The 23,714-nt window shown below is 39.2% G+C and overlaps 2 protein-coding genes across 9 annotated transcripts in view; one reads left to right on the top strand and one right to left on the bottom strand.

Annotated features, from left to right (window-relative positions):
- ADAM23 (ADAM metallopeptidase domain 23) overlaps positions 1 to 6,584 on the bottom strand; it is a 64,093-nt gene extending 57,509 nt beyond the window's left edge. For 2 of the 8 annotated variants that reach the window (XM_072342014.1, XM_072342015.1), the window contains exons 1-2: positions 6,165 to 6,581; positions 4,932 to 5,158 (exon numbers count right to left, since the gene is read on the bottom strand). In XM_072342014.1, the coding sequence (XP_072198115.1) occupies positions 4,932 to 5,158; positions 6,165 to 6,285 (348 nt within the window). In that variant the 5' untranslated portion in view covers positions 6,286 to 6,581. Of the gene's footprint in view, positions 1 to 4,931; positions 5,159 to 6,164 lie in introns of those variants that run through there. The other 6 variants (XM_072342012.1, XM_072342011.1, XM_072342008.1 and 3 more) reach the window with 5 other exon arrangements.
- A 9,399-nt stretch (positions 6,585 to 15,983) lies between these two features.
- Positions 15,984 to 23,714, top strand: part of CMKLR2 (chemerin chemokine-like receptor 2) — a 42,509-nt gene continuing 34,778 nt past the window's right edge. The window contains exon 1 of the mRNA XM_072342017.1: positions 15,984 to 16,223. The gene's annotated coding sequence lies outside the window, so the exon portion shown is untranslated. The remainder of the gene's footprint in view (positions 16,224 to 23,714) is intronic.

The following is a 23,714-nucleotide window of genomic DNA, read 5'->3' as shown; positions in this document are numbered from 1 at the left end:
TGTTCTTTCTGCTCCCATGTGAGCATTTGCAGGACCCACCTGGTGCAAACTTTAAGATATCCCAACATTTAGCAAGCATCAATATGTCAATGTGTGCAATTTTTTTCTACATGGAGTTTCAGTGACACATCTTTGCTTCCTATGCACTTCTACATCAGACACCATTATGTCAGATTGCCCCTTTGCTGCCATCTGTCACATGGCAACAAAGAGTAGCGGAACATTTGCAGGAAGGCTCACCCTCTATTGCTGTACCTTTAACATCTGCCTCTGAGGTCACAGGTCCACATAATAAAATAGGAGACGTTACCTTTGGAGCAGCCCTCAAACTTGAGAAGTTTGGATACGGCAGATGTCCTACCTCAGAAGAAGATAGGAATACCAGTTTTAACCCTACTGTCAGTAACTACTGAAGATGCGGTGTGCAAATAAGCCCTCTGTATTAATATAAACTCAATATAGAAACAAAAGACAACACGCATGCCAACATCCATTCACAGTACTATAAACCAAAGCTGCAGCATAGAAAATTCTGACCAAAAAGCAAATGTCAGCTGAAATAGAATACAGACTCCCTGACAGTCTATTAAACTCATACGTAAGCTACATAAAGTTCATTCCTTAATTTGATCATTTAAATGGGGACTGTAATTTTTCATTACAAGAGGATTTAAAACAATACTTATCACAAGACAGGCAAAGGGAATATAGTAATTAATGCATATGACTTCTCTCTGTATTTCAGTAAGTCCCCACACTGCCATCTTTTCAGAAGTTATTAACAACATGCATTCTTCCGAGTTTTACAAGACAGGTCTGTTTTCTCCTCAGTACCACCTCCTTTGGTATGGCTGTGATAAAGCTGTCTTCCTTTCAACATGAGATTGCCTCTTTCACATTGGGCATGCTACATATCAAGAAAGAAACCAAGTCTGAGAAACGGACTTATCGGTATCTCAACCTCTCAAACAGGGTAACAGCAGAAAATGCAGCATTAAGCCTGGCAGAGATATTTTTTTGGATTTAAATTACTAACAGCTGAGCTGAACAGAAGCAACCAAAGAAATCCCAGGGAAAATGGCACAAGACTAATAGAATTTTGGGGAGATAGAACTGTTTTCACCATTTTACATGTTACAATTCCATATTTCTTTCACTTATTAGTTTCTTAACGATCCCTTTTCCAAAAATCACACTAAGAACTCAGAATGATGAAGACAAAATACATTCCTTCTTTATGACTTCTGATTTAACTCAAGCCATTTTCCACTCAAAATTTGTTTGGTTTGCCCTGAACTGTGATCTCAAAACCACAGGTTTTCCCTCTGATGGTCACCACAAGGATCTGCTCCTAGCACTCCATGCCAAGTTGAGGCCCACGTAGCCTTCCCTCTATGTCCTAACAATCTGTATATGCAAACGTACCAAAGCAGTTAGGTGGTTCAATCAAGAGCTTATCAAAATGCTACTTCCACCTGCAGAAGTTTAGAAAGACACACTGCAGAACCGAAATGACTCAGAACTTTTCAGCAAGTTTCAGGTTTCTCACAAGCTTCTTCAGAGTGCTTTTATAGACAAAGGCACTCACCTTTTAGTATTTCACACTAAAAATAATTTCAGAAGAAAAGTCAGCTTTAATTTAAGGAAACAAAGGTGTACAGACTTGAGAGTCTTCAAGCATCCAGTAGTCAAAATATTTTTTTAGCACATAAGAAAGTAGACTTCTAGACACACTACAACTGCAACCACCCTTCACTAAGTCAAAACTATACTGAGCATTCATTTCTGCTCACAGCAAGAAAAGACTCTTCAAAAAAACAAAAATGAATGAGAGAAATTCTAACAACATTTTAGATTACGTATGCCTCTTCTCATGGCATTTCACCAAATTCAGAAGCAGAAGGAGATAGAAGATCAGAGATAAGAAAGCTATTATTTAAATTTTGGATTCAGCTATTCTATTAGCCAGTTCCTCATTTTTATACAAGTGAAGTAAGTTGCAGACTCTGAAAAACCTATGAAGAGATTTTTAGAGAAAATCAGATTTTATTTCAAGTCATTTTACATAACTGTATTTCTCTAGCTTAACCGTGTTTTTCCACACACACGCATAACTTCTACTACTCTCCTCTCCTTATGAGTGATTCAGCATTTCTGAAACCTTCAAGCTTAACCCCACAGACTATCCTAATGGCTTATATTCTGGCCACTACAGCAAAGTTCAACACAAAGGGGTCTACTAACCACTAGAGTTAGGGAGTATACATCCACATCATAGACCTTATAAATCATCAGTCTTAATATATCACATAATATATAAGAAAATTTAGATTAAAAGACATATAGTCCTAAAAACAGTGGAGGGGAAAATACACATACAGGAAAAAAAAATAGCCCACAAATAGCATCTTAATTTTGCATCTGCCCAATGTATCTAAGGGCAAGTTTTTTCTTTTTTGAACATGCAAACAATCCTAAATACAGATTTCTTTCTTCGCCCAACTATAAAGGTACTTTTATTAGCTGTGTAAGAGACCATAAAACCTACCAGTCACAATTTATTACAATACAGCATTTGTTTTAAATCTAAGAAAGGATAACAGCAATCACTAAGGGGTTCATTCTCTTTTCTTCCCAAAACAAAATACTCATCTGCATCTCCTGCAGTCCAGCTGCTAGTGGTGTTCTAATTGTGGATTGTTTTCCCTTTACATTGTAGGAATACTTTTTCTTCGCTCATTACAGTGATTGTTAAACAGGACATAATAACCAAAATATTCATTATTGTGTTATTGGTGAAACAGATGAAGAGCAAATAAGAAAAAGATCTCATACAACAACAAAAGACACGAGAATCAAACTGGGTGAGGGAAGGAGAAATTGAGGGAGAAAGGGAAGCCCTAAGCTGTGCTCTGGGAATAGGAAATTTATAAGAAATAAGATATCAATAATAACAATAATACTATTAATCCAGACAAGGAATACAACCAAGTGACCAAGCAAAATAAGTATTACGCTGGAAGAGTAAAGTCAACATAATTCCAGTCTCCATGAAAACCTAAAGACCCTTTCTATGAGAAGAATGCAGTGTTAGCAATGCCTCAGCTTAAAATGGACACTGAGTGAAAAGATCTATTTTACACAATACTCAGCACCACGCATACCTAAAGAAATCAATACCAATTCTGTCAGCACTGATTTCTGCAGAACTTTACCACAACAGGTAGAGCGAGATAAGGTAGGGCATGGAAAGGATAGGCAATGGCAGCAATGTTCTTATGAGAATGCTGCTTAAGTAAAGAGAATGGCACACTCTCACCTGTGAGTTTCAAGAGAACATCACAGAGGAAAATGGAAGAAGCAATATTCCCAAAGGCAGGTCCCCAACCGATTGCACATCCCTTTCTTCCATATTCCTCTCAAATAAAGGACAAAATTCACAGTGTGTAAGTTTATTGAAAAGAGTGTTCTCACTTCAAGGACAGCTCCCCAGGTGTCTGGGGATAAGCCTCTACATTTCCCCAAAGAAAGGAAATACTGTATGACAATACTTGAGAACAGCTTCAGAAGGGATAACAGAATTTGGAAGGATCTACACTTTTTCTAAGTCTAAGTTCACATAAATAGAGCACTTCCATTCTGCATCAGTGTTGAGAGGGTAAGGAGGAAGGTTAATCTTGTAGTATACCACTGACACTTCTTATAACATCTGAGATAATTTTTAAACACTGTAAATAAAAATCTTGGATGCTTCAAGAAGGTTATGGTGCAACTTGTGAGGATAGTATTCTTTTAAGTAGTTTAATTTACCAATACCGGGCAATTTTTCTGTGCCATTCAACATATTGGTGCATTTCAATACATCCAAACATGTACTGTATCCAAATTCAATAAGCTAAAAAGTAACCTTCTCTAGAAAATATCAAAACTATGTAACTATTTTTAAGATTATACTGTAACTCCGTATTAATTTCACATCTGAACTCTTACAGCATGAGCAAAAATGACACATACTAAATTCATATTCCAAAAGTAGCTTAATTCAATAGGTAAGAACTACACTATAGCTAGGTCTACACATTAATACACATTACTGTCTTTTTCTACCATGGCAACCTCTTCCTACTCAAACCCTCTTTGCCTTCACTTTACCTTTTTAACTTATTGGACAAAAATGTTTATGCTTTTTTTTTAAATATAAATTTATAAAAGAATAATGGAATAATTGTAAGGGGTGCCTCCTGACCAATACAGTTTAGAAGATGTTTACCTCTACATCAAGTTATTTCAAAGAAAAAAGAATTACACAGTCTCGAGCAATTTCACAAACATTTATATCCATACAAAATAGAAGACTAGATCAGGGAAATATATATATATGTATATATATGTGTGTGTATATATATATATATGTATATATATATATATATGTACACACACAAACACCAACCCCCCCACATCTTGCTTTGATCTTTGCTGGTCATACACTGGCAGGAAAGCAATACTGCATTTATTAGGTAGAGCATGATACAACCCAGTACCAATTAACTCGCATCTTAAGGTCAGATTTCTAAATAAAATCTCCATAAAACATTTCTCTGTTGTAGAGCAATTTTGGAAGAAGCATTTTGCTGATGATGGTCAAGCGATCAAAATCTGCGCTGGTCAGACAGACCAATTATGACCAATCACCATTTATTTTATCTACAGTTCAACTACTGAATCACCTGGAAACTTAAAATATTTTTTTAATTAACACACATGAAATAATGTTCTTGTTTAATAACATACTCCATATTAATTCCTAAAAACAATGATAAGGGCCAACATTAAGTCTTGAAGACCTACAAAATAAAATACACAACCACAGTTCTACATGATTATTTCATTTTCATTTCTGAATTCCATAGAGAAGTCTCTTTTTACCCTACCTTATTGTGTTTCTGCTGGTGCCTTGCCCTAGTATCCAGGACATGGTAAGGAGTTTCAGAGTCCTTGTTGATGTAATAAATGAGTCTCGAAGGCAGTGTGATTTCTTTCTGGATTGCACTGCTGTGACTGTTATTTTCACTGCTGCTACTTTTATTCAGCTGAAATGCATTCTCTTCATCTGCCAGTACCCCTTCAGTTCTGCCTGCCGTTTCATTCCAGTGCAGGTCTGAGGAAAAAAGATCCGCCGGCCATAAATTAGAAGGCAAAATTTGTTTATTTCCATTTAAAAGTGACACACTTAGCTCACAGACTTCTAATATTTAATCAATTACTCAAGAAAACAAAAAGAATTTATTCACTGAGCTAGATCTGATTCATTCTCACAAACGGTTTTTGTAATAACATTAATTATTTAAACACACATATGTACGTTTTTACATACAGTCATGGATAATAAATAATATAATAAATACTTTAACACCTTTCAGTCACCAAGAAGGGAAAAAGCCTGACAGGATACAGTTATGATCTGCAACCTCCCGTGTCAGCTACAGTCTCTTCCACATCAAAAGACACACATACACATCTACCCAAAGACTGAGAATGCTTGCCACATTTCAAAGACAAACTCTAGTCTAAAGGCACACGCACCCTACATAAGAGTTAGTTCTCTACATCTTTTAACTTCGACGGGAGCCGTCAGCTTCAGCGGCACCTATTCAGGTGAAACCCTGCGTCTTTCCACATTAGAACACAGTCAGCGTACAGCGTACATTCGGCACTGAGCCGATCGGCGGAGCGGCTGTATGCGGTATTCTGCACCTCAGTCGCTCGGAAGCAAATCGGAGCGGCAGCAGCCACGCAGCCCCGGCGAACAAGTTGGCTCCCCGCTCGGCCGCGCGCAGAAACCACCTATGTGCCTTTTTGTCGCATACCTCCGCGGCGTGTCTCCTCACACCGCCCTCCTAAAGCACTGCAGCACCGCCTCAGCAGAGCGCAGCCACGGAAGCCTTGCGTTTTTCCCGTTGCACGAGCAAGCAAAGGAAACCTTTTCCGAGCGCAGCGTTACATACGGGGGAGTGGGCACGTACACAAAGCTGGAAAGGGCGGAGGAAGAGCTCAGTCGGTGGCAACGCGTCGTGCGGGGGGTTCATCGCCCAAGAGGGAGGCAGGGGGTCGGGAAGGGGCGCGGGGAGCAGCGGACACCTCGCCCGCGGACCCGCCATACCCACCGTCTGCCGCCGCAGCCCGGGAGCGGGCGGAGCCGTGGAGCAGCAGGAGCGGCGCGACGAGGAGCGACAGGAGCGCGGGGCGGCGAGGCCGCCGCAAGCAGATGCTGCCGGGCGGCTTCATGGCTCATAGCGCCCCGAGGCGGCGCGGGGGGGGCGGCCGACCGGCGGGCAGCGCGGGGCCCTCACCCCCCCCACAGGCCGCGCCCGCGGGGCCGGGAAGGCTGCGAGGGCCGGGAAGGCGGCTCCGCACCGCGACACCCGCCCGTCCGCCTCCTCGCACCGCCGTAACTGGAAGTCCGCTACCTCAACGCGAGGGCGGGCGGGAGCGGCGCGCGCGCACCTTCTCCTTTACTCCCCCCCGAACCGCACAACCCCGCGGCAGGCGCAGGCGCGGCCGGGCAGTCGCCGTCCGCCGCGCCGCCACCGCCCCAGTGCGCGCCGCAGGCGGGAGATCGCGGCACTTGCGGGTCCCGCCCCTCGCGACACGCCTCAGGCGGGTGGCGCGAAACAGCCTTGGCGGCGGCGGCCACGCTGAGACGACCACGGTGGCACCTGAGAGCGAGGTGCGCGTTTCCTTCGTGAGGGCGGCAGCCATCGGCCTCCAGTGGAGCACGCCTGGGTGAACCGCAAGGATGAGGATAAAAATAACTTCCGCCAGGTAGAAGATGAACCTGCTCTTCCTTGTAATCTTTTCACAGCACTGGGAATCAGGAGACCTCCCAGCTTCGTTTCCTCAGAGACCACTCTGGGTGCTGAGCTCTTAGCATGCCTTTTGCCTGCAGATTCGCAGCATCCAGGAATATGTGCCCTTGATTTGGGTTCAGGCCTCCTTGCGGAGGAAATAATGATGTTTCTCATTTTTACCTGGATCCCCCTTTTTCCTTACTCATTCTCTGCCAAGTCCCCTCTTCAGAAGCCAGCCCACATTAACACAGACTTTGTATCACCAAATTCATTACCGTAGCTAATTTAAAAGATACAAGCAACTTCACAAATCCTTACCACACAGAATGTTCAATAGCAGGACCATTACCGACTCCATTATTATGATTTATAATCAAAATCATTCTGATCTGCACATGCCACTTACCCACCAGCACGTGCTGGTCAGACTGTGCTACACATAGAAGTTCAAAGTTAAGGTGCAATGGCAGCCAGGAGAGAGCAACAGAATGACCCATTGTGGAAGGAAAAGAAAGAAAGAAAATGCCTTAGGATTGCTGGTGTCTGGAACTAGGGAAAACCTTCACCAGTTCTCTATACAACCTGGTATTCCCTGATAATCTATTTTCCCCAAATACTTTCCATACAACCCAGCTGTCCCCCAGCTTCAGATGTCACACTGCTCAAGCTGTGTTTTATGAAGCTGATAACAAGATTCAGGTGGCCATGCAGCTGGGAGAGCAGAGTCAGCTCCACGTGAAATACCCACTAAAAATGACAGATGCCTTTTATTATTTTTAAATCAGCTTTCATCTTTAAAAGACATTGAAATGATCCCAAATGGATTGTACTGTGAATGTCTGACAGCAAGATATCAGAAAAAAAAAAAAAAGGATCATCATAGTAACATCTGCATCCAATGAAAGGGTCTGAGATCTATGAGTCAGAGGCACACAGGAAAGCACTGAGAGCTAGTGCTTCAATACTGGCTATAGAGAAAACAAGTATTATGCAGAGCAGACACATAACTTTCAGCCTATGTGATAAAGTTTGCATCGTGGCTCCAGACTGTTTCCCAAAGCTTTTAAATTAGTCACTTGCTTATCAGGATGGGGTCAGTGAACACATGGATTGAAAACACAGCATTGCAATTCAAACATGAAAAGACTTGAGATACAGAACTGCTGATAGCAGTCTTCTCTAGTCATGCTTGACAGCTAGTCAGGAAAATGGGAGCCTAGGCTCCATGGTAAAGACACAGCCTTTCTACACAATCAAATCTTTTTTCTGGTATCACCTGGAAAAATAAGTACAACATCAGAGCATTGCTTGACTTGGAAAAAAAAAAAATCTATATATAATAGCCTTTCCAAGGAACTTTCTCCTTATCCAAGGCATAAATAATATTGGTTTTGCTGACTGACCATTATGGAAGTGTATCTCACTGGGACATGAAACTTCTGGATTTCAACAGCAGCAAGACATCTTCAATTACCTAACAACCCCAAGAATCACATTAAGCCCTGGAACAACAGAGCAGGTGAGGTATTCTTATATGCTACTCACAGAGAAGTTGGTTACTAGTTTTATAGAAAAAGGAATATTTCTCTTGCAGACAGAGTGCAAAGGAGAGAGAAGTTCATGAGGTGCAAACAGATGACTGCTTCATCAAGCAGTAAACCTTCGCAAGAATGGCATAAAACCACCATCAAGTTCACAATAGTCATGATAATTGCAGAACCAAACATCAAAATGCAATATCAAATACTCAGCTTAACAAGGAGTTTACAAGCACAGAACTAACCCAGGTTACCTTTGTAATAACAAGGACACCACCTGGAGAGTTTAAGACTTGGTCTTGGGTGACTAATGGGTGTGCACCATAGCAACCAGGCAGCAGCAACAGCAGAGCAGAAGCATCCACTGCTGAGCTCTGCTGTCAAGCAAGTGCAGTAGTCAAGCATGGTTATGACTTACTCATACTACTGCAGTATTAGCAGGCTCAGACAGAGGCCAAGGTCTTGCTGTGCTCTGTGCTGCACAAACATTTTCTTTTGATTCGCAGTAGCACATAAGTCAGACAGTGCTGTAGATAACACAAATCTAAGAGCCCTGGGCAGAAGGGGGTACTAAGCACACAGGGACATTGAGCAACTGTAGAACTTCACTAGCTGGCACAGAGCTAACCTGCACAACTTCCAATAAGTTCAAAAGAAAGCCGTAAACATTCTGTTTCTCAGCACAGAAATAAAAGCTAAAACAAAGCTGCACTGAAACTTCATGCAACCCATACTTAATTACTTTCATAAAATATACTACAGCACATATAAAAATATCAGGTATAATTTGAATAATTTATACTTAGAAGAAACCTGGGAATTATAATGAACAGTGCAATGCATTAGTATAACCTTTTAAAAATAATACATCATGCACTGATCCTCAGTATTCAGCTATTCTCAAATAACTCCTCAGTCAGTGTGATAGAAAATATTTCCATAAAAAAAGCTGTTTTGTATTTTTTTCCCCCCATCTTTACATAAAATATGTCCATTCCTCCATTGCAGCAGCAGCCCAGCATTTTGCTTTTAGTGTTTTACTTAGTTTCATTAAATACATTCCAGAAACTGAGGAAGACAGCGTAAACATTGCACTAACGCAACAAACACAGAAGAGATTCAGGAAGCAGTTTTTGCTCTAGATTCTTCTGAAGCAAGCATTGCTTTCTAAACTATCGTTCCAAGTGCACAGAGTTCCCACTGCTCTTCACTCTGCAATCTTTATTTCAACCTCACACTGTAGAGGAAGAGCATGCTCCTGTTATTCAGTAGTTCAGAGTTCTAAATAGAGCTTTCCCTTCCAGTTTCTACTGGGCACAACACTACATTATTATTATTATTGAATACAGTAAAAATGCTTCTTCCATTAGAATTGCCACTCATTTACCAAGCTTTGCTTGGTTAGCATTACTGCTAGCTATTCCTCTCCACAGCAGTACTACACAAATTAACTCTTACAAGCACCATCTCTTCCAGCACCACAGGTTAGAATATACACAGTAATCAGGATTTCATCCCCTTCCTTCAACACTGAAATATTAATGGTAAACTGGAGTAAGATAATAAAACAAATGTATGTTAGCAATATGTGGCAAGGGAGAGAATACCGCTGTACCACTAATACCGAACAAGTCAGTGGTTTTATTAATTACAGGTCAATTTGTATCCAGGTGAAACCTAGCACCAGTAAGATACTTCTGATTGCAGGAAAGATTTATTTTGAATAAACCAATACAAACTCATTTCAGACTGAACTCACTTGTGTGCATGCATTCATAACCAAAGGATTTTACAAGACATTTGCTAGAATTCCTTGACAACGTTGAAACTACTGCATGCAAATGGCTGCATAGAATATATTGCAGTGAGGTATTTTCACCACTGGTGCAAACACTTAAGGCTGCAATTATTCACCATATTGTGCAATTTATTAATAATAGACACAGCAGAAGCAGAAACATGCTCATCAATGAGGCCATCTAGAACACATTTGTCATCTATTTCAATACACATATACTTAGCAAGCGGAACATAAGCTGCCTGCAGAAGAAGTGCTGCTCTTTTAATAGGTAAGCACTTCTAGCTGCGGCTGTGACATGGCCTGGTCCTTGCTAGTTCTTATCACTTGTGTGTTACCATGCAAAAACAGTGTCAAGAAAGAAAAATGGGGAGCCAGAGAGTTTTACTTACATATACTTAAATTTATACTTGCTTAAAATTAAGTACACACAGTCCGTGTTCAAATCCTAAGGATTTGCCACAGCTGATCAAATACTTACAAGCGGTAGGTTCTGGAAAAAACAGATTGCAGCTACTCTAGTGTGACTTCACAAAGGGAAGGTATCAGCACTCTTCCCTTCAACCATTAGCACATGCAAAAAAAAAAAAAAAAAAAGGCCTGATAGGGATCTCCGAGTCATTCAGTCAAGTCTGCACTGGATATGGCACTGTGCAATTCCTTTCATATGTTGTGTTTAAAAGTAACTAGAGGTTTTGGCCTTCCAGTGCCACTGGAATGCTGCTCCAGAAGCTCAGCGTTTGAATCACTAAGTAAATCCTCCTACTTTCCAGTCTAATTTTATTCATGCCTAGCAGAAACCTATTTATTTGTTCTTGTGCCAGCACTGGCATTAACAGCTTAGTCCCCCTGCTGGTTGAAATGTCCAGGATGTCAATGCTTGCAGCATCAAAGCCCAAGAAGAAATGGGTAAAAATATGAAATTGCAGATGAAAACAGTAAGGATGTTATCCTCAGCATAGAGATGGCCAGAATAGCAAGGGCCACATTATCTCGAGAAGCAGAAGGAATATGGCCATGCCAGTATAATCCTTGCTTGAACTAGTCAACCTCACCAAGAAAAGGAACCTGCTAGCTACAGCTACTAGTTGTGGGAAGCTGGTTCTCTGGACACAGACATGCAGCATTTTAAAAAGTACTGGAGTTGATTTTTATTTTTTTAAATGTTCCCCCAAAAAGACTGAAAGAACCCTGCTCTTCCCCAAGTATTTGCAGAGCCCTATGCTGATGTTGCTGCCATCACTGCTGTAATCCTGTGTTGTAAAAGGTAGATAAAAATGCTGAACCTTAGTGTTAATGCAGTGTTAGTCAGGAGAGGAAAACCTTGGTGTTTCCATAAAATGCAGCTCTATGAAATAGGAAAAAAAAAAAATAGAAACTGCTACATCCAATTACGCATTCTGCCTTTTCTCCACAGATAAACTTGGACCAGTTTCCCTGTTCCTTTCCTAATGAGGCATGGGGATGAATCATCAAATATGAAACACTATCCTGAAAGATTCTTATTTGAGTACATATATAGGATTTGGCACTGACTTCTCATGAGACCCTAAATCAATATCTAAGCATCACTTATGATGAATTTTATAAGAAAAACTAGTGTAAAGTTATACCAAAGTATTGCGCTAGAGGCATACGATGCCCTCTACATTTGAGTTCCTATGGAGTATTTTTGTTATATATATACCTGTGTTGGATATGGTATAAATGGAGACGTACATCTATATATGGATAACATCTCAGATTGTTATGTTACCATCCTTCTCCTAGCCTTCTCACCTCAGCATTTTAAGCTCATTTTCTTAGAAGTCTGATATACAACTATATAACACCATCTTTTGGCTTTCTCCCAGCAACTGGTCCAGACTGACAGGTTCCCAAACTTTGCAAAGCTCTCTCAGTTCTGGTGATTCTCAGCACTCACCTACCACAGACACTGTCTAGTAACATCAACGTGGCAGTCTTGTAACATCACAAGAACATTATTCACTGATCCCAGCGAGCACTTTTGATAATTTCTGCGGTTAATTCCTTCTGCAGACTCCTGCTTCCTAAGAAAGCTGCCAGAGATCTTTCAGTTTCCCAAAGATAAAAAATAATTTGAAGCCAACAGTATTAACTAGTTTACTAGACTCAAGCCTTCATGCAGTGAACATTCTAGGTGATTACTACTTCTATTTTGTCATTTTGGTACACAGGAAAATGAGACCCCATCAGTCTTTCCTAATGCAGAACTCATCCCTCAAACTCTCTGCTTATTTTCTTGACCAAGAGCTCAGTCACAAACCTCTACAACACACAAAATAAAACAAGCTCCCACATCCATGAGAGCAGATACTCCACACTCACCCTCACAAGAGCCCCATACAATCTGACCATGTGGACTGGTACATCAAGAACCAACACTTGAGGATACAAAATTATGCTCTTCACTCTGCTGCTTCCATTCTTCCTTTCGCCCACGTGAATTTACACTTAGTCACCCTTCAGAGACCTTATTTCTTTACAATCATATGCTCCCCATGACTATCTAGAGTTGCTTATCCCGCTGGTTAAGCATAAAGTTTAAACACGCATAATTATGGGTAGTTATTATGGAAATGTAGCAGGTTTTGAAGACTCAGTGGAAATTAGAATAGTATTATTGTACTCTACATGCAGCATCTTTGCTACATACATAATGTAAGAAATGCTAGTTTTCCTATAGCATATCCCTTTTCCCCTCACTCCCCACTGAGGAAAATCCACCCTTTTTTTTTGTTGTTGTTGTTACCCCCTTCTATGGTTATTTGTAAAACTACTTCTTACAGAGAATTCATGACTTCGTTTTTCTCTAAAATTCTATCCACATCTTATGGCTATTAAATGCTCCAACTTTAACCATCTTTCAGTTTCTCCTGCATTATCTTGTTGCAGAAAATATTTGCTTATTGTAAGCAATTCCAGAAAATTAGCTGAAAGGGACCAATTTACTGATAATCAAAGCAATGCAATTATGAAGTTAGCGAGCAAGAACCAAAATCAAAAGGAATCACAATTCTGAATAAATTGGGATTCAGACAAAACCATCTTCTCACAACCAAGGCATGCCTCAAACTTGCATTGTATGGCTGCAAAAAAAAATAAATCAGGAGCTTTGTCACAGAAACTGAATTGCTCTTAGTTTTTATTTCTGTTCCTACATGCTGATGAAGCATATTGAGTTTGAAGCGCAAAAGAACTTCTTAAATAGATACACTCCAAATGGTAAAGATTAAAGCATAAAGCAGTTGGGAAACATGACTAAAGACACAAAGCAGATTAATTGCACAGTTTGAAGTACAATCTGACCTTAGCAGACCAAGGGTTTTCCCACTGGACAGTGCTTTCCTGCTTTTACATTAAATTGGCCTCATTCCAGGATTTATGTTACTCTCCAATACTGCTGCATAATCAATGAAACTTCCATTTACCAAACAGAGCCTGCTGAGCACAAGATGTCTTTTCCCTTATTCTGGCTACTGATAAATTGAATTTTCTTATAGAAAACTGCATCTTCACAGCCACAGCCATCTATTGATTTAGCTGCTTTTTAAGCAATACAACAGTCTTTCATAATATTATGTTATCTACCATTTTTATGGAGGAAGCAACGATGGCTGAATTAATATGAGCATAAAGTATCAGTGAAATCATGTTGAGAATGAAAGCATAGTTGAGTTATATAAGTTCTTTTGCATTATTTTGCTAAGAAACAACCACAAGAAACCCATGTAATTTTAATCCAGTTCTACGAGATTGGCCACTCAACAGTACATTTCAAAAATAACAGCCTGTTTTACAGTAGCTAAAGAATCACATTATTTTCTAGACCCCAACAGTTTTACCCTTGCCTGTCCCACTGTACACTGGAGCACAGTACCCAAACCAGTATAAAAATGGACTGTTGTGCAGGAGCTACCATGCTTGAAAATATTTCAATTTCCAAGCTGTCAACATGTTTCATGTGACCTCAAATTCTCTGTGGAGCTGCCCTCAGCAGCATGGCCACCTTCAATTTGCCTTCACTACTATTTTGTTTACTTTTAGGGAAGAAAATGCTGGCCACAGCTTATTGAGTAGTTCACTGCTGGGCTACCAGGGAAGTTGCATTTCACAGTTACTAGTGTCAGAGCAGCCCTTACAGATGTGGCCATATGACAACAGCTTTCTGTCTGAGCTTCAATAAGCACACAAATTGACTTAAAGTGGCATTTAAATGCTGGTTTCTGGAACTCTTTCACCTCAGACATGTGCAGAGGTAACAAGTTGCAGAGCCAAAACTGGCATCTGTACTGTAAGCATGAATGTGCTTATCCAGTCAGGGTATAAAGTGCAATTTGGTTTATATGAGCAGTCATACAGATGAACCATAAAGCTCAGTTTAAAATATTCATGACCATCCTAGCTCTTTTCTTCTTCCCCTCCAAGAGAGCAATGAAGAAACAATCTTACATTTTCAGATATAACTATTTGTTTTACAGAGAGAACATCTTTTGTTGGACTGCCAAGTTTGAGTCATCCCTACAGACTCATTTCTAGAAGCATGCACACAACTGACAGCTGATCGCAAGCTATTTCCTAACTTACATAAAGATTTTAAAGGTTTAAAAGCAACTTAGTAAGATTAAGAAACAGAAACCTTTATAGTGGCAAACATTAATAAAAATTATTGTTTTCTGTAGCTATGAAGAAACATGTAATTCACAGTACGAGCTCACTGAGGAAGCAATGCATTTAAACTGCATGAGAACACGCAGAACATGGAGGTAGGATAACTGCCAGCTTGCTACTGCAGCCTGGGCTGCCCTGCTTGCCTCTCTGCTGTTCCCTCCATGGCTCTGGCGACGGACCACACGAGACTCCAAGCAACAAAAAGTGACACAGGAGCAACCGACTCCAACAGCTTCACCACTAGTACTGCTATGAGTAGAAATGCATCCTACTAGCCACTTGAGAGAAAAAGAAGCAACAAAGCTCTAGACATGGTACAGTACTAAAGAACTAAACAGCTGAAGTTAAAGTTGTTACCACCTACAGAGTTCAGGTAAGCAATCTTTGCTTTGAATTTTCCATTCACTGGAGATTGGAATGTAATGGTAAAGTTTCAAGTTAAATACTAATTTGAACCATTAAAGCGATACTCATTTCATTCTGAGAGAAGGCTATCTTCTCAAATGTAACTGAACATTAATTTGAATTTTCACTTTCTTGGAGAAAAAAAAACCATAATTCTAACTTGGGGCATACTGACACCACATAATAAACATCCACATAATGCAAGTTCTTAGAGGTTTCACAAATCACCCTCCAGACATTCATATTTGCTGAACAAATACTTGTGTGATTAACCATCCAAGTAGGAAAATTGAAACTGGCTTGCTAGGTGGGGAAAAAAAAAGACTTTGAAATTTTTTTGGAGAAAGTAATGCTCTAGGGCCTAAGAAGAAGAGAATTAGTAGTCCCCTCAATTCCCATTTGTCACACCATTTTTTCCAGAATATTTTCAGCTAAGATAACAGATAAGTTCTACTCTTTAGAAGAATAATTCAATTTACTACTGTATTTCGATAATATTTGTACATTATGTCTAATTGCAGTCTGAAATTGAACACACCTGTTTTGTTTTCTGTTTCCTACCAGGGAGAACGAAGCTCTAGCTCTAAATGAGCCTATGCCTCTTCAGATGCTGAGATTCTCAGAAGCTAGATGACATGACTGAGACATCTACACCTGACTCTGCTTGGACTTTGGAATTGCTGGGGAACAGGTACATTTGTATACGCCAAGAAAATCATGGAGAGCTTGGGAGATAAGATCCACAGCAGTCCACCAGTTCTGTGGCCCCTATGCAAGAACCCTGCAAGTGAGCCTTCCTCCTGCCAGGCCTTCAATCCAAAGAGGAACTTAGCGTTTCTTTATCTGCTGCTCATAAAACAAACAGAAGGAGCCAGAGGAGAGAAGATGAAATATAACCTACTGCCATTCTACATCTGAAATCAGGACAGAAAACACTTACTGGTAAGTTAAGCAAACATCAGCTTTCTTTTTGCTCCAGTATTTATAGTCTACTAGGTAGATCCTAAAAATTGATTAAAAAGAGAACAGAAAACTTTACCAAGACCTGCTGAACAGCTGCTTTCAGAATCAGAACATGAAGTACATTTTAGAGACCAAACCTAGACAGGGCTTTACACCTAAGAAGAACTCCCCCCCCCCCCCCATCTGCAGTTTCTGCAGATCCTTTAATATCTACACAACAGCAGCTCTACTGCACTTATGTCACAAGAACAAGTCTTCACATTGACACTTTAAAAATAACTCATGAGTAAGATCTTGTTCTCATTTCTATAAAACCTCTCCTCCCAATGATAAAGACTAGTTAATAATTTAACAAAGTAATCCAAGTGTTCTAAAAATGGCACAGAGCCATTTATATTTAAAGAAAGTGCTTAGTTATAGGAGATTAATCCATGAGAAAGGACTGCGTTTCTTTTTTTTTAAAGCAAACATTTCCAAATCACTTGCCTAGGCTGCCAACATCATTCCTTATCTTGACCACTCACATTACAAAATGATTTGATTGAGAAAAGAGTGGTTGCCTACAGACTAAGGCATGCCTCCACAAGAGGTTAATGCAGTCTGATTCATGCAATTAAGGTCTTAAGTCCATCACATTAATCAGGCTCTACCAAAGACACTCTCTACAATTTTATTTTTCTTAATCTGAAAATAGGAATTAATTGGAGATTTTGTTTCTTCGGTGCACTTTGGAAGATTTGAAGATTATCAAGGGCCACTATTTATTTTGAATGCCAATTTATATGTATTCGCTTCAAGTCACCTAGGGCCTGATCCTAGTAAACAGCTAGCAAAGACTAAAGTCTGGCATCCAGGCCATTCAAACATCTAAATAGCGAGTGTGTGCAAGGACTTGAAACTGAAGTCAGAATTAGTACGCATTTTCAAAATACTGCTTCTAACCTCAGCTCCCGTTCCCCACCTTTAAAACAAGCACAAGACCACTTTATCATGAGAAAATATTATCGGGAATAACCAAGTAGAAATGGGAAAATGAAAAAACATGCGTCTCCTGCCTGGTTCGTGCATCTCAACATCCTCTACGTTTCACCTTGCAGGCAGGAAGCACAACTATTTTTAAATGTTTTGACTGGTACCTACATCCCAAAATTTTTAATAATTTAAGTTTTAACTTGCCTAAATAGTATTAAAGCTTTATAACCTAATCTATGAATGCAAAATACTAAGCTTGTGGATAACTGAAAGTGAAGCCTGAAAGAAAAATTATGGTTCCGGGGCATTTTCTGATTTGATTTATAAATAGATGGTTTTGACACAGCACTCACAAAAATAAAGCTACAGTTAGCAAGCCTTAGGCAGCTGTGCAGCTGGGAGAAGTGCGTACTCTGGCAGCCGATCTGTGCAGTCGCCTATGTTGTGATACATGTCATCAAAACACTAGTTAAAAATACAGCAAGAATTAGCATTTCAGCTCAAGGCAGAGTGACAGAAAGCAAACTGATGTTTATCTTATCCGAAATGTATAGATTCCTAATTGGAAGCACAATTTTGTCCTTCTTCATGCAAGACAGGTAAGTTAATGTGACAATTTCTGTTGTTACAAAGCATTTTCAGAATAATATATGAATGATTTTGCCAGACAGTTGCATTAAATGAACAGAAATATTTTTGGAATCGAAAATGAACACTCCAGTGAATAAGGAATCCTATTTAGGAAATGATCCAAATATTTCTGCAGCTGGAGGTTTCCACATTAACACCAGCTGATTCCAGACCAACCACGTGGATGAATATTGTGGCACAGCTGGAGCAGTCTGACAGCCTAAAGCATTAGAAAGCTTTAAAGATTTCAGTTGAAGCTTAGAACCAGGACTCCCAGATCTAATGGAAACCTGACGGTAATCTCTAAGTTGATTTAAGCTCCAACTTACTGCATTCATGTAATATTATCCTCTGCTGAACAGAGCAGATATGGCAAATCTGAAGTTTAATATGTATAAAGTTAAGACCCACATACAAAGTTTCAAAAACCTCAGTTACTTCAGCATAATGATTTGTTGATCCATCTTTGAACAAAGCAGTTTCTAGCCAAAGCCCAGCACATGCTTAAATTTGAATGAATAAAGCCTTGACTTCACACAGTGAATATCATGAAGGCCTTTAGTGCTATAATCAAAAATCTCTTTTTATTCAAGAAAATTATTTCCTTCCCGTTTACTTAGCATCTCTTCAAACATTCTTTTTCAGCATAGTAGACACAGACACAGTTTGCAATCAAAAGAATCCTTTCATGTGTGCTGATGGAATATTAAAAGACTGAAACAGAACACATACTTCCACACTGTTTACTAAACAGTCTTGAGCAGTTTGAGATTCTATGTAACCTTTGCTTATATCAATGGCATTAAGTTTGAACATTTACTCAAACAGAAATTTAAAAAACAAGCAAAAAGCATCAACATTTGCTTGTAAATACTCCAGAATTCATCATCTAGAAACAAAAAAGTGCACTTTTCTGGAAAGCACAAACATAGTGAATGGGTATGAGTGATAGCCCACTTTGGAGAATCAGAAACATGAAACAAAGTTAAACATAAGGTTATAAACCTGCACTGAATTTCAACACTCAGTTCTTTTATATCCACATACAGCCTGAGCATTTGGATTGACAGGAGAAACACACGGCTTTAGTACTTTGCATAAAATTTCCAGGAGTATGTGTGAGCTGGAAGTTGACATCCCTTCCCCCTCTCTAGATGTAATTCAAGAACTTAGTAAAACAATATGCAGTCTGATGATAATGGATTCACAAGCAAGCTGTTCAAAAAACATCAATTCTTTCCTGTTGCAAAGATGAGATAAAGTAACATATTTACAAAGCAGAATGACAGCACTATCCTCCCACCAAGGACAGACCAGGAACTTGCGCTCATGATACCAACATGCCACCATACGCAAACAAGAAAATGAAAACAAATCCCCATTGTAAATTTAAATATAACAAGAAAGGCAATACAATTACATGCTGAGATTGTAGAGTCTACCCTCCAATAGAAACTTAACGTGTTTTTGCTCTTTTAACAGATTTTGAATAATGCAATGGAAAAAATGCACTGATCTGTCCAGTATTTCTGGCACAGCTGTTCTACAGCACTTTTATTTACATCCCTATCTACTGAAGTAGATATCACTGGTCCCACTTGACACAACTTGCCTTTTTGCACTACTGTACCAATCTGCTTTGGAGAAAGCAATGGCAGCACAAGTCAGTGAAAGAACTCCATTTTAAACCACCTTCCACAACCCATTCTCATCAGAAGCTATTTAATCTGATTACCAGAAAGTCAAAGTATTAGCAGATTAGCACTAAGTCAAAATATAATTTCCTTACAAAGGTATGACTGTACAAAAGAAACAAATACAGAAATAATTTTAAAAGCTCTCAAAGCTCACAGCAAGCCCCAAAGAAACAAACCACAGCAAGTTACCCAGAGCATTACGTCTGCAAAATCCCATTAAATTTAATTAACACAAATCCAGTTAGAACAAATTATACATAAGGCAAAGCAAACCAATACAGAAATCTAAGGCAAAAACAAATGGTTCCTATCGTCTCCTCCAGATTCACAGAACACCTGGCTTGCCAAAGAACAACTGTCAGATTTAATGATAAACATTTCTAACATATAAAACTCATCACAGTCCATGTTTCTGCCCCCTTCATAAGGCTCACATTTGTAAAGGAAAAGAAATTGAATCAATTTTTTTCTGTAAATTAAAACTTTTGTTTTCTAACATGCTCTAAAATCATACAAAATAAGGGAAGACAGAGGACCTAACCCTGGCTGCACATGAGAGCTGAAAAGAACGTGGTAGCCAACAGAAGACATGAGCACTACAACTATATGGGGATACTTGGCCTTCTTTTGAATTTTTCTTGAGCAGGCAGAGATGTATGAAGACATATGCAATAGCCACACGATTACTATATATGTGATAAAGGCAAATGACACTGATCACACCAGGATCTCTAAGAACTCTACATTGCAGATTCTTTTCTAAAAAGGGAGAACCGTGAGGCAGAAAAAGTGGAGACTAAATGAATAATAATTTAATCTTTGTGATAAAATTGTCTGTAAACTTACAAGTAGAAAATGTTATTTACAGTTGTTACTGTATTATCTTTTAAGCTCTTAAAAAACAAAACCTGTGCTTACCAACACATTTCACAAGAAACATGGAACTCTGACATCTAAAAAAAGATTACTGAAGATAACTCTAGATAACAGTGAACACTTACGTGTTTCTTGTGTAGTATGAACTTCAACTAACTAGTAGGTAAAAATACAGACTCTGACTCCAACTTTTTCCTGCCCCAAATTCAATCCAGAAATCTAAAGACATGAAGTACCTGCTGCAAATGCTCAACATGTTAACTTTTAATTGTATAAAGATTGAGTCTAACACTACTGTGAAGTAGTAAAGAAAAGCACAAGTTTCCATCATCTTTTGGTCAACTCACTGATTGGTCTCTACTCTGAATTTTAACAGAGTTGCTTCCAGGGTTTGGAAATTCCTGTCAGTAGCCACACATTGCCTTAGAACATCTTTATTATCCACTTTCTTCTAAAAGAAATGCATGTGCAACCTTTGTTATACTCCTTTCTCCCCTATAAATAGTTGCAGAAAGGACCAGAAGTAAAAAAGGAGAAATGCTATGCATGTCTTCAGCAAATAAACATAACATGCTGGGAAAAAGAATGAAGGAAGGTGAACTGAACTATCACAGAAAGTAAACAGATTTTAACAGTTGCTTGCAAAGGTTCAGAAAAGACAAATATAAACATTAAAACTGGGAAAAAGGAAAAATGCTGATATTTAATAAAGACTTCCAAAGCAATTTACAGTGTTCTCTCCATAACAAATCACAGTAATTTGATTCAACCTAAATTCTACTTCCAACATAAAGAGACTAGATCTCTTACAAACTTTCTCTTTATTAAAAAAAAAACAAAAACACAGGATCTCTTTAGGTGAAGGAATGAATAAATTTGTAACTGCTGAACCTACACAAACAAGGAACAAAACCTCACCTCCTGGGCATGTTCTGATTTACACAACAGACAAGTTCCCTAAAAGGTATTATCTGGAACGCTGCATATAACGTTAAGTCATTAGTGATAAAAATAACTGGACTTCAATTACATTAGCAAGAGAGGAACATCTTAGTTTTTTTTAACTGTTCCTAAGACACTTAGAGGTGAAAGGATTTTTGATTTACAGAATAAATAAGAAATCAGATTATTCAGTTCTCAAACAGATTTACCCCAGATGAAAGATAAAGAAAGACAGCTGAAGAAGTTAAGATGTATAATCGCACCCCCTTCTAACTCTACTCAGTAAAGGAATTCCAAGCAGGGAAGCACAAAGATGAATCTGTTCTCTACACTTCAGATACAGTTACCAACCACTTCCATTACTTGTCACTAACTTATTTCCAAGTGAAATACTCTTTATAGTCTGGCTCTTCGGAGTGTAATCAGAAAACATAACACACCCAAAGGCATGACTGAGAAAAGGCAGGGAAACAGTAAGTCTGACATCAAATAAGTTGAGAATTCAAAGAAATAACATCTAACAATAACACTGGAAATACTTCTAACATGTACATACAATTACAAAAACACACTGTGTCAAAATGACCACAGGCAGCAAAGATAAAGAAACAAATGAAGAGACATCAGATAAGAATATTTCAGAAGCTACCAGGTGTGAGAATGTGAAGCCTATAAAGGCATGCTCTTAGTATGGCACAAGCTCAGCATGAAACTTAAACATGACTTCACACTAGGTCAGGCTTACTTATACCTATATCTCAGATCCAGAGAAATAGATTTTGATAGTACTACTACATAAACATCAAATGTAAACTCAAAAAAAAACCTAGAAAACTAAGACACCAACACTCTGCTCTCAAAGAAGCAAAATAGCTTCCGACACATTCTTAGTGATACCAGACCAAGCATTCACAAACAAGCCAATAGTCGTATACAAAAAAAAAGAACAGCACTCACCCAGCTGGTGAAGAGGCTCCCTGGCTACACAGCACTCATCTTCAACAGGAGACTAGATGCAAGAGATGCTCTCCCTTCAGTAGCTGCCCCTTATATGAGCCCAGGGGGCTCTACCTGTGCCCACCCCTTCCGGTCGGCTGGAGAGCACATGTGGAAACAATCTGCCTGTGCTCCCTGGGCCAGCCAAACCCCTTCACCAGGCGCTCAATCACCACTTCAAGCCCTGACCTAACCGGCCCCCTACAGATAATCAGAAAAACAACTGAAGAACTGCTAATTGCATGGATCAGGCATTGAAATTTTGGGGGGGGAGTCTTATACTCTGCTTATCTAACACAGATGTGCAATACTAGAAGTAAAAATCAAGCTGCTTAGAATAAGTCTGTTTTAAAAAGTCAAATGAGTACTGTATGGGAACCGGTACTCACAGCCTGAACCTCTGATTAAACAGATAAGGCAAGTGTCAGGTCAGCTGTTGGGGCACAGGTGAGAGTAATTCAGCTGTGCTTCTGGAAGTGGTGGAGCTTGACTCCACCTCCTCTAGACCTCATTTAAGGGCTGACCAGCGCTAAGGCAGCATCTCTTGGAGTTTGCTCCCTGCTGGAGATTGCTTCAGCATTTCCCAGTGAAGGCATCCATATTGGTGAGTTTTTCTCTCTAAATAGTGTTTTGAGTATCTGTTATTATCTTTGTATTATTCCACCCTACAAGTACTTTCATAGCATCAAAATTATGAAACATATTAAGAATAAGCAGGACCATATAGTAGGTCAAATGTCTGTGCAAACTTTTTTTTTAAAGCCACTATAAAACATTCAGCACGTAACTGCTACCAATACAATTCTAACAGTATGATTTTGCTTGTTATCAAGTCACATTTGCTTACTTTTGTACATCCAGATATACAAATATATTGATGATTTCCTTTATCTGTTAATGCTAATAAAAGCACCAATCCAAAAATCCCTCCCATCCGTTTCAGTAAGAAAATATTTCAGCACACAGTTTCCTTTGCTGAAATCTTCTCAACCACATGTTGAAGTTTCAGCAATACTGCTACTGAACAATGTGGTATTCAAGAATGGTAGCAAAATCTCTAACAGCAAAAAACTTTCTTGTTAAGGAAATAATTCATTTAGACTTCAGAGAAATGTCTCTTTTTTTCTTTCTGTACATCTTGAGTGCATCTTCATCAGTTCTCTTTTGAAGATAATGTCTACAGTTGTTTTTCATACCACAGTTTCCCTTCTTCCCTCTTAGCCACTGAACATTCACTCAAAAGGTTTTTAAACAGTCAGGACTGAAGCACAGAAAAAATGTGAGCTACATATCAAATCTCTTTTCGACATCAACCACTGAAGTATTTCCAAATTTATTCCAGATTTGTTTTCTTTAG

The sequence above is a fragment of the Excalfactoria chinensis genome, chromosome 7, assembly GCF_039878825.1.
Source record: "Excalfactoria chinensis isolate bCotChi1 chromosome 7, bCotChi1.hap2, whole genome shotgun sequence".
Taxonomy (NCBI): domain Eukaryota; kingdom Metazoa; phylum Chordata; class Aves; order Galliformes; family Phasianidae; genus Excalfactoria; species Excalfactoria chinensis.
Note: the sequence above shows the minus strand (reverse complement) of the source record. Positions and strands in the feature narration are given on the sequence as shown.